This window comes from Sus scrofa, chromosome 12 (genome assembly GCF_000003025.6).
Source record: "Sus scrofa isolate TJ Tabasco breed Duroc chromosome 12, Sscrofa11.1, whole genome shotgun sequence".
NCBI lineage: Eukaryota > Metazoa > Chordata > Mammalia > Artiodactyla > Suidae > Sus > Sus scrofa.
The window spans coordinates 16,429,047-16,441,191 of record NC_010454.4 but is presented as its reverse complement, the minus strand read 5'-3'; the positions used below and the strand labels follow the sequence as shown (position 1 = coordinate 16,441,191).

At 39.0% G+C, this 12,145-nt stretch overlaps 1 protein-coding gene across 1 annotated transcript in view; it reads left to right on the top strand.

Moving 5' to 3' along the window:
- LOC100516640 overlaps nucleotides 1-12,145 on the top strand; it is a 51,230-nt gene that overhangs the window by 3,236 nt on the left and 35,849 nt on the right. Inside the window, exons 5-9 of the mRNA XM_021068079.1 lie at nucleotides 2,556-2,609; nucleotides 3,542-3,646; nucleotides 4,174-4,227; nucleotides 4,409-4,513; nucleotides 11,469-11,519. Of these exons, the coding sequence (XP_020923738.1) occupies nucleotides 2,556-2,609; nucleotides 3,542-3,646; nucleotides 4,174-4,227; nucleotides 4,409-4,513; nucleotides 11,469-11,519 (369 nt within the window). The remainder of the gene's footprint in view (nucleotides 1-2,555; nucleotides 2,610-3,541; nucleotides 3,647-4,173; nucleotides 4,228-4,408; nucleotides 4,514-11,468; nucleotides 11,520-12,145) is intronic.

The following is a 12,145-nucleotide window of genomic DNA, read 5'->3' as shown; positions in this document are numbered from 1 at the left end:
AGAGAATATTCTGACTTAGTGTGTTTTCACTAATCTCAGGGTGCATGGTACATGTGTCACAATGTGTTGTAGGTGATAAGCCTTTACTTGAAAGAAGCTGAAAGAGGGTTTATTACCCATTGAGAAGAGGTTTCTAATTTCAGATTAGTTACATGATTTGAATGTCTTTTAAAAATCATGTTGGAGGGGGTAGTTGAGAGGACATGACTGCCAATTGACCTGCAAGCTGAACCCAAGGCAATTGGCGATTCCTCATCCCCTCTCTTGTCCTTGGAATGTACACTCTGTCCACCATTCCTGCAGTGGCAGCTGTGTTCAAGGACGTAGCCTTGACAGAGTGATGTGCTCCATCTGGATGGTATACATGACTAAACCCAGTTAAGGCCGAAGCCTTAAAGTATGAACTTTAAGGTTTTGGTGGGTGGTGCAGAAATCTACTTGTCTTGTGGTCATCCAAGACAAGCCTCATATATGTAAGTTCCCTTGCTTACTAAACCTTTCACCTACCCATGTGGAGTGGTCTGCTCTTATGCTGATTCTCCCCTGCCCTTAGTATACAGGTAGCTGTTTTCAGATTTCACCTGAGAAGCTCTGGAGGTTTCAAACCAACTATTCCTTTATACCCTTTGACTTACCAACTTCCTTATCCCTTACCAGTGTGCTCTGGTGCTCATTCACATTATTCCTTTCTGTTTTCATCTCTTCTCTACCTTAAGAACATTAGACTTAACGAGCAATATTTTACCTTCTCTTTAAAATAGCCTTCCAATTTTCTAACTCTTATTACCAAGAAATATACCCCTCATATTCATCAAAAATACATCCCTGCATTTCTCCATTTTCTTCCAATACCTGAGAGGTTTTTGTTTTATTTTGTTTTGTTTCGTTTTTGCTTTTTAGGGCTGTACCCACGGCACATGGAAGTACCCAGGCTAGAGGTTTAATTGGAGCTACAGCTGCCGGCCTATGCCACAGCCACAGCAACGAGGGATCCAAGCCTATGTCACAGCTCACAGCAATGCCAAATCTTTAACCCACTGAGCAAAGCCAGGGATGGAACCCATATCCTCGTGGATACTGGTCAGGTTCGTTACCACTGAGCCACAATGGGAACTCCGTGTAAGTATCTTTAACTTTATTTCTTCCACTATCCAACTACTCTCTCTGCTATAACTGCTCTATAACACTCCCAACATTTGATCGATCCAGTCATTCAAACCTCCCCCACTATTGCTAAGCCTTGCTAAAGAAAACGATATCAACTTGTAGATTAGTGCCTCTCCAAATTCATTTCCTCCTAGGTAATACAAGGACCGAAGAACATTTTAACTTCATTTTCCTCCTTCCCTACATTAATATTATTTCATGTCTTTTAATACTATCTTATTTTAACTCAGTAAAACATTGTTAGTAGTAATGTTTTACAAAGCTGCTCACCGTTGTATCCCTCAGGAACTTAGCCAAATGGATGAAGGTATTTAACACCCTATAAATATCTGCTGAATGGATGAAAAATAGAATTAACTAGACAATATGTTCATTTAGCCATTACTCAGGACTCTCAGCTAGAACTTTCCAGTTGTGTTAATCAATGGGTGTTAACTGATAGTTATCAACATAAAAGTTAATGCAAAATTACATGTGCTACCTGTAGCAAGAGCCCCTAAAACATAAATCTGCTAACTAAATGTATGGAGAGAGTGTACTGGAAACTACCCCAAAGAATTAGAATTAGAATTCCATACTAATAAATTGTATATTCTTTTTTGTAAGAAAATACCAATAATATGCATAGTTTCTAGTTTTTTTTCTTGGCCTAAAATATATTGCATCTGCAATTCTGGGAAAATACACTGATTTAAGAGCTAATTCTATTGTTATGTTCCATTCCACTGTTTTATTTTAAAGTGTTTACTATTGCTATGTGTAAACCTAACTTGTCTGGATGGGAAACAGAATAAATAGACATATTTTTTAATTTAAAAGTGCTCAGGAGTTCCTGTCATGGCTCAGTGGTTAACGAATATGACTAGGAACCATGAGGTTGCGGGTTCGAACCCTGGCCTTGCTCAGTGGGTTGAGTACCCGGCGTTGCCACGAGCTGTGGTGTAGGTCTCAGACACAGCTCAGATTCCACTTTGCTGTGGCTCTACAGCTCCGATTAGACCCCTAGCCTGGGAACCTCCATATGCCTCGGGAGCAGCCCTAGAAAAGGCAAAAAGACAAAAATAATAATAATAACAAAAAAATAAAATAAAAGTGCTCACAGTCTTTGATTGTGTAATGAACATATCAACTAGAAAAAAATGCAATAGATTAAGCTAACTTGGGAGTCAGTATGGGAGAGTGTTAAATGGGGAAATATCTAGACTTAATAACATTAACAGTTTACATTTGAAGAGAGTAGTTTTTCCCTGTTTCATGCTCATCTGCATGACTTTAGGGTGTAATTCAATGACAAAGTATAAAGAAAAAGTAATTTTTGCTTTAGAATTTAATAATCTTTCTGAATCAGTGCACTATTGTGTCTGTCTAAACTGTGGCTTACTTTTTAGCTTCTGGCATGACTGACCTGCATAAACTGCTAAAAGAAGTGAAGAAACTCACAGGTGAGCAAGACGTTTTGTGAAAAGATGTAAAACTGAAATGCAAATACTTCATGTTCACATACATATTTAAAGCTGCATTTTCTTATTCTGCCATTAACTTTAACTTCTGTTTTTCTACTGATTAAAATTTACTCTAAGGAGTTCCCGTCATAAACCAGCAGAAACAAGTCTGACTAGGAACCATGAGGTTGAGGGTTTGATCCCTGACCTCACTCAGTGGGTTAAGGATCCGGCGTTGCTGTGAGCTGTGGTGTAGGTCGCAGACGCGGCTCGGATCCTGCGTTGCTGTGGCTCTGGCATAGTCTGGCAGCTGTAGCTCCAATGAGACCCCTAGCCTGGGAACCTCCATATGCTGCAGGTGTGGCCCTAAAAAGCAAAAAAACAAAAATTGAAATAAAATAAAATTTACTCTAATGACATGGAGATTACATTGGATTATTTATGTTTTGGCAAAAATATCCCTATATCTCTATAACAAGTTCTGTATTCTCTGAAACTTCATTTTTATTTTGTGATTCATTTAAATAACCAACTCACCTGTTTACTCATTCATAGTACCTACTGAGCATCTACCATAACCCTGCAAATGTTAAAGTAAAACTTTGACGGGAATACAAATAATGTGGTTTATAAGGATGATATATCTCATAATTCAGGCGAAGTAAGAGTAACACAAATTCTACCCGATGGTGCAAACAATTTAGATTAGGTAGCTACCTATACGTAGCTTAGATCACTTTGCCTCCTGTTTATTCCCTTACTATGAGCTGAGTTAACTTCTCTGAGGTCCTTAAGAGTATTCAAAATAAGTGTGTTACTGGGAATTAAAGAAATAACTTCTGAAGTTTTAGATATCCCTGCACAAGCTTAGATATTTTATCACTTGGAGTCAGTAAGTAATTCTCATCTGTTATCATTCCCATTTTTTAAAGGAGAAAAAGTTGAAGCCAAAGACATACGCAAAATACTAAGCAACATGGGAATAGAGCTCACAAATAGGGAAATGTGGGAGCTGTTGAAAATGTTGCCAGTTGCTGGTAGGTATTTGATGTGTGTATGTATGTATCTCTGTGCTAGTGTAAAGTTCAGTGTGAGACCATCATAAAAGCAGGCCCATCTAGTTTTCTATAAAAATCTGAAAGACAAAAATATCGACCTCTAGTTGTAAAGAAATTATGCCTCTGACATTTAGGTTTATAGTTTTGAAAGGCTGTATCTTCAAACCTGAGTCCTGCCATTAAGATCAGCATTACTCAGAGGTAGTAGTAGTAGGACAATTAGAAAAAGAAGGCTAAATTAGCAAGAAGTAGAGGAAGGGAAGGGAGAACTCAGAATGGGGAAAGAGGTGTATCTGTTTCAGTGTAGAAGAATGTAGATAGACTGTCCACATTCAGAAGAGGTATGTGGGCATGAGAAATGTGGGAGTGTAATTTGGGCATGGGAAATGTGGGAGTGTAATTTAAGACGACAAATTTTTTAAGTACGTAATTATGAAATTATACTCCTCCTACTCTTTTTGACTGTCCATATAACTCTTTGACCTTAAACCCGTCTTATTTTATAGATAATGGAAAGGTAGAGAAAAATGAATTGCTCGGTCATATCCAAGCTTTTCCTGGTAAGTGAGAATCCCAATAAAAATCCCAGTGTTGAACACATTCCACATGTAGCCTTAAATAGTTTTTTTTTAATAATTGTACAATGGATTTGTTTCATCCGATTGCAATTGGTGAATGAATATAAACAGTACTTTTCTTAAATACCAGTTCCTATCATTTATCACTTCCTTCTTCCCTAAGGTGGGAAGTTTCATGTCTCTAAAATGGAAACCATCCTGGAAAACATGGGTTATGAGCTGGAGAATGAGGAAGTTGAGGACTTGAGGAGGCACCTGCCAGTTGACGGTGAGCTTGTTGTTAATGCCTTTAGGGAAACTGAGCTCCTCTAACAAAACTTCCAAATGTGTTCATATGGGAAAATCTATCATCCCAGGTTATTAATCTTTAAACCGGAGATCAGCAATCTGTTAAATAGTAACTCCCACCTGCAGAGCTAAATTCTGGTGCCAGTGAGGAAATTAACAGACCTAAGAATCAGAGAAATGAAACAAAGGAACATTACAAAGAAAAAATTTAAAAATCAAATCAGAAAAAAAAAGACAGGACACTGTAAACCAGCGACAATGGAAAAAATAAAAATCATTATAAAAAAAAAATCTCTTAACTCACCATAAAGTTTTAAGTAGACTGTAGGAAGGAATATATAAATGGAAAAAAATATGCAGATTTCAGACATTTTGGGTATCCTAACAATTCTAACAACTCTGACTTTAATAAATCCCTAATAAAAATGGGTGCTAGATGGAGATTCCTGGGTTTAATCCATTCTATTTTATGTTAAGATTCAATAGACATAATAGATAACCTAAACTTTGAGCGATAATTTTAAGCTTAAGTTCTAGAGTCAATTTATAAATTAAATACATCAAGAAACTCCATTGTATATAATAACTGTGTATCTATCTATAAATAAATATATATGAATGTCAGGGCAAGGCTGAAAGAAATTAAGGACAGGCTCTGAATAGTAGGAACAAAGGTGAGGGGTAGGCATTTCTCCCTTTACTATAGTCCTCTAATTCAGCCAAAAGCCAGAAAAAGGGGTTTATTGGGAGCGTAGGACATCATGGCTGTTGTATTCCACCCTTATTGAGCAGAAATGAACATTAGTGATAAGAGGGGGAAACATATCCTTGGACCAAGATTTCTTAGGTATATGAAACTAACAGAGAAAGGAAGAAGAATCTTGCTACTATGTCTCCCTTAAATTTGTATGTTTCAAAGCATGAAAATAGATTTTTTTAATAATTTTTAAATGAAAAATAGATTTAAAGATAAAAGATAAAATAGTTTTTTTAAGATAATAGAGATTGTTTAATAGAAGGCCAAGAAAAATCCTTTCCATGGTTATAACTTATTTAAAGGTGCTTGCTAATGTCATAAGCAATTGAGACAAAGTTGAACTCGTTTCTGAAGGACTGGGACATAGACTGAGACTGATTCAAAGAGGAAGCCCTTAGAGTCACACTTTATAAGTCAGAATCTTCTCCAGGCTTACCTGAGGAGCAAAGAGCTATGTCATGAGCAGAAGTCACTTCAAGTAAATCTAAAGCAAACAGTTCCTATGCCTATACATTGGCGATTGACTGGCATAGTTAATGTAGCCTGCTGATGGTAACATATGTGTACCAAGATGCCTTAACCTATAGCTAGCCCTGACATTAAGAAAAGCACATTTTTCTATCTTAGTCTAAAAAGACCTAATAAAAGAGAAAATCAAAAATTCTTGGTTAGCAGTCTTAGGGTCCTTTAGTTGCAGGCAATAGAAACTAAATCTGGCCAACATATGTACAAAGAAAAAAAAAACTGGAAGGCCATGGAGTGGTTCACAGAATCAAGGAGGCACCTGAAAAACCATGATTTGACTGGGCAAAGCAAGGCAACATCAAAGGACCCAGGTAGCAGGAACTAATTAAACGTTCCATCAGGAAACTGAATGAAACTGGGATGAACCACCCTTACATCACACTTTTCAAGATGTGGGGTCTCAAAAGAGGGTCAGTCAAGTCTAGTTTGAATCACATGCCCAAGAAACCAGGGTAAGCAGGCACTTTGATTGCTGGTATCCACAGATTGTTCCCAGAGAATGAGAGGTTATACCCTTTTCCCAAAAAATGTAAGCACTGTTACCAAGTGAAGCAGGAACAAACGCTAATTAGCCAATTAAGAGGGAAACCTTTTAAATTGTGTGTCATCCCAACTCTCAGCTAAGGGAAAATATGGAGTTAACATTTTAAATGTTTTGTAAAAAAGTCAAGTTAGTTTTGAAACGCTATGAAAAAGAAATAGAGAATATATCCTTCTCTCCAATAGCAGCGTAGTGACTTTCCTAGGTGTTATAGTGTATTGTGTAGGTCTGAGATTATGAATGATATTTTGTTCTAAAAACAAATTCTCTAAGATTTTCACTGCACTATAAATGTGTATCACATCTATTCCTCTTCTTTCTTTTTTTTTTTTTTTTTTTTTTTTTTTTGCTGTTTCTTGGGCCGCTCCCACGGCATATGGAGGTTCCCAGGCTAGGGGTCCAATCAGAGCTGTAGCCACCGGCCTACGCCAGAGCCACAGCAACGCGGGATCCGAGCTGCGTCTGCAACCTACACCACAGCTCACGGCAACGCCGGATCGTCAACCCACTGAGCAAGGGCAGGGACTGAACCCGAAACCTCATGGTTCCTCGTCGGATTCGTTAACCACTGCGCCACGACGGGAACTCCTATTCCTCTTCTTTCTGATTTGAAATATACAGATTCAGAATTTTGTGGATAGTCTTACTTGATTTAGTATGTCTTATCAGTGGGAGTTCCTGGTTGTGGGTTAAGAACCTGACTAGTATCCATTGAGGATGCAGGTTTAATCGCTGGCCTTGCTCAGTAGGATAAGGCTCCCATGCTGCCTCATCAACCTAGGTCACAGATGAAGCTTGGATCCTGCAATGCTGTGGCTGTGGTGTAGCCTGGCAGCTGAAGTTCCCATTTGACCCCTAGCCTGGGAACCACAGGCTAGGTGCATATGCCACAGATATACTGCAGATGCATATGCCACAGATGCAGCCCTAAAAAGAAAAAAATATATATGTCTTACCAGTGGAACTGTGTACTTATTTATTTATTTATTTATTTAGTCTTTTTGGGGCCGCACCCGAGGCATATGGAGGTTTCCAGGCCAGGGGTCGAATCGGAGCTATAGCTGCTGGCCTACACCACAGCCACAGCAATGCCAGATCCGAGCTGCATCTGCAACCTACACCACAGCTCACAGCAATGCTGTATCCTTAACCCACTGAGCAAGGCCAGGGATTGAACCTGCAACCTCATGGTTCCTAGTCGGATTCATTTCCTCTGCACCACAACAGGAACTCCTTTGTGTGTGTGTATGTGTTTTGCCCTGGAACTATTTATTAATATAAGTCAAGTCAGTCTTACACACTTAAGTGCATATTTTGCAAGACTATTAACACAAAATACTGTCTTTAAATTTTATTAAAAGGAGCTAAGAATTGTGTATCAATTAAATAGCTCATCTAGGAAACTGGCAATCTTTTTCTCCTATTCTCATGCTGCCACATTGCAGGTCTTATAAACTAATCATCTCTGTTGAGATAACCACAGATAAAAATATCAAGGGGATTTTTTAAGATATATTGACATATAATATTGTGTAAATTTAAGGTGTAGAACATGTTAATTTGATACATTTATATATTGCAATATGATTACTGCTGTGGGGGTTAGCTAATACCTCTTTCACATCACATAACTGTCATTTATTTTTTGTGATGAGAACAATTAAGATCTAGTCTCTTAGCAACTTTCAAGCTTTTAATGCTGTAATATTGAGTAGAATCACTATGCTGTGTGTTAGATCTCCAAAATTTATTCATCTTTTAGTGGCAAGCTTGTACCCTTAAACAGCATATTCCCAATTCCTCCGTTCCCAGCCTCTGATTACCACCATTCTACTCTGTTTTGCTCTCATCACCATGCACAAGGAGCTTGCTGTGGGGAAGGGGGGCTGAGGTGGCACATAGCACTCAGGGCACTGGGGATACCTGCAGACCAGGTGAGGGGTTCCTCCCAACAGCTCTTGGACAGGCTTTCTGCCAGAGTCCTGAAGGCAGTCAGCAGAACCGATACCCCCTTAATGTTCTTTGATATTCTTATCTGCCTATTTCCTGATCTCCTCCCTCCCCTTAGTCATGGAGCTTCCACCTCAACATTCTGGGTCCTGCAGGAGAGAATTGAGCTTTTCCAGCAGCATTCTGCACAGCTAGGGTAGCTGAAAAATCGCTCACAGTGTTAACTGAACCAAATTGAGTCCACATGCCCATTCACAGTAAAACCAATCTACGGATGGAGGTTGTGGTGAAGGGAAGTGTAGTGTTTATTGCAGGCACCAAGCAAGGAGTGCTAATGCTCTCCTCGAAGAACTCTCTGGGCCTCAGGGAAGCATTCTTAAATCGAGGTGAGGGAGAGGAGTCACAGGATATGTGATCAGCTTGTGCACAATTCTCTCTTTTGTTAATGGTGAGGTAACACTAGACAGTCTCGGGGGGGCGCTACATGCTCATGGTCATCAAATAAACTTCCATTTGGTGGGGTTTTAGTATCTGTAAAACAACTCAGGAATGTGCATCAGATACTGTTATCTGCCTCCTTCAAGGAGGAACTAAAGAGTCAATGATTGCTATATGGCTGATTTTCTTTTTTCTTTCTTTCTTTCTTTTTTTTTCGGGGGGGGGGGGGGGCGTACCTGCAGCATATGGAAGTTCCCAGGCTAGGGGTTGAATCAGAGCTGCAGCTGCCGGCCTATGCCACAGTCACAGCAATGAGAGAGCCAAGCCGCGTCTGCAACCTACACCACAGCTCACAGCAACGCTGGATCCTCCACACACTAAGCAAGGCCAGGCATGGAACCCACATCCTCATGGATATTAGTCTGGTTGTTTCTGCTGAGCCACAATGGGAACTCCCTGATCTACTGTTTAAATTGTTACCAATTCTCCTGACCTATCCGCATGTTTTTGTTGTTACTGTATGTTCACATTCTTTCAATCATTAATTCTTGAGCCAGGCCTTTGTGACTAAGAGGAGGTGTGGAAGACTACAGCTTTTCTACAAACAGGAGGCAGGCAGCGGATGTAGCGAAGGAGTCTGTCCTGGGAAGGTCCCACAGGGTTCTGCTCAGTTACAACAGCTCTCTCTTCCCCTCCTGGGAGAGACTGTCACCAGCTAGTTCCTCCCTGCACTGTGTTGCCTCGGGGGAGGGATGATGCTGGCAGAGTTCCTCTTACCCTCTCTAATAAGTCTAAATTCATTTTTTTTCTCCAGTGGAATACTGGAATGTCTCCTTGAGAAAGCTGGTCCTCCACAAAGCTCTCCCATTCATGAGTGTCTGACCAAGTCAGCACTCTCCTGGTATTCTCTGATCATGGCCAAGAAGGACTATGACCAGTTGGTAAACTGCTAGTTCTAGAGCAGGTACCAAGATCTCTCTGCCTATTACCCAAAACACACATGGGTAATATCCTCCTGGGTTCCTTGGCCTATGGCGTTGGATCCCACAGCTCCCACAGAGGGGAGTTGTTCATGGATGGATGCCAAATTATGTTGTTAAAAAGGGAGGACAAAAAGAGGGATGCCTTTTGCCACAATGATGCTGATGACGTAGTTCTTCAATAATAGTGAAGTATTAAATGCCTATTGAAAACAGTGTTTGGCATTTGAAATATAATAACAGTAGTCTTCAAAATGATTCTGCAAAGCAGCTTGTTATTCCAGTTTCTCTGATGTAGAAATTGAAGGTCAAAGTGACATGACTGCTAAGCGGCAGAGTGAGGATTTGAACACTGTAGAAGCCCATATAGAAGGTTTATACATCCTTTAGTAGCCTTTTTTTTTTTTTTTTTTTTTTTGTCTTTTTTTGTCTTTTGTCTGTTGTTGTTGTTGTTGTTGCAGCTGCTGCTATTTCTTGGGCCGCTCCCGCGGCATATGGAGGTTCCCAGGCTAGGGGTCCAATCGGAGCTGTAGCCACCGGCCTACGCGAGAGCCACAGCAACGCGGGATCCGAGCCGCATCTGCAACCTACACCACAGCTCACGGCAACGCCGGATCATCAACCCACTGAGCAAGGGCAGGGACCGAACCCGCAACCTCATGGTTCCTAGTCGGATTCATTAACCACTGCATCACAACGGGAACTCCTAGTAGCCTTTTTTAAAATTAAAGTGTAGTTGATTTACAATGTGCCAATTTCTGCTGTAAAGCAAAGTGACTCAGTCACGTGTGTGTGTGTGTGTGTGTGTGTGTGTGTGTGTGTGTGTGTATCCTTTTTTTATATTATTTCCTATCATTATTTCCTATCATGGTCTGCCTTGTGTAAGAGAGGTTGTCAGGGTCACATAGACTATGATATGAATGGCACCCTCACGGGGCTGTGTGATGTGACCCTAGAAATGAGGATTTTCAACCAGTCAGTACACAAATTAAATGAGTCAGCAAAAATTGGAAGTCTTGGTGGCTGTGGAATTGGAGGATGACAAAAGCGTTGTGTAAGGGTTGCGTATGGAAGTAGACAGCTACAATATTTTAACCAAGTGAACACATTGATATTACAGATTATATTGCTTTTAAATCCTGTAATAGTAAGGTGGTCAAACACCAGAATATACCTAGATTCTAAAGCAGAACAGGCAAGTGGAAAGTAGGTCAAGCAATGCCTTGAAAACTTTCTAGCACCATTGTATATAGAATCTGATATTTTAGGAGTTTCCTTCGTGGCACAGTGGTTAACGAATCTGACTAGGAACCACGAGGTTGCGGGTTCAATCCCTGGCCTTGCTCAGTGGGTTAAGGATCCCGCGTTGCCATGAGCTGTGGTGTAGGTTGCAGACGTGGCTCGGATCCCACGTTGCTGTGGCTCTGGCGTAGGCCGGTGGATACAGCTCTGAATCAACCCCTAACCTGGGAACCTCCATGTGCCGCGGGAGCGGTCCTAGAAAAGGCAAAAAGACCAAAAAAAATTTTTTTTTTATATTATATACTGTAATTTCTTCTTCTGGTCTATATACTTATCATATGTAGAACTTAATTCTTCACTTCCATGCCCATCCAGGATTCATTTATAGAATAACTCAGGAGAAACTTCTGCATTTCAGAGTTTGGTTCCACAATATAAGGTCTTGGTAACATTTTGGGGGCCCGATGAAAAATCTGTGTTTTATTTCTACCTTATCTTACAGATGAAAAAGTTAAACTGAAAACTTTCATGGAAAATGTAGAGTCATTTAGAGGTAAGTAAAGGTTTATAGGGAAAAATTATTGTAGCAGAATTCTGATGCTTTTCTGTTATGCTTTTACATATTTTATTCCTATCATTCTGATATTGTTAGTCTTTTTAGTATATTAATGGCATCTTTCACTCTGTGATCCATATTAGTTTTGGGTTATATACTTTTGAGCAAAACTATTATTTGCTCAATATTTGACCTCTATATCTTGGTAAAATACCTTGTATTCTCTGAATTTGCTTTCAATAATGCACATCACTTTTCCATTGTTTAAACAGCCAAAAATCTATATGATCACAATAATTGGCAAGATAAAACATTGGCATAAATCTTTTTATGAATAACTTATTATATGAGCAAATATGGACACTATCTTAGAGTGTCTTATAAATAATTATAAATTATAAATAAATAAATATAAATAAATAAATAAATAATTATTTATATATATAATTATTATTATATATATAATTATATATACAAATTATTTATATATATAATTATTTAAATATAAATATTTATATTTAAATATAATATTTATATTTATATTTAAATATAAATATAAATATATATTTAAATATAATTTAAATATAAATTATTTATATATATAATTATTATTATTTATATAA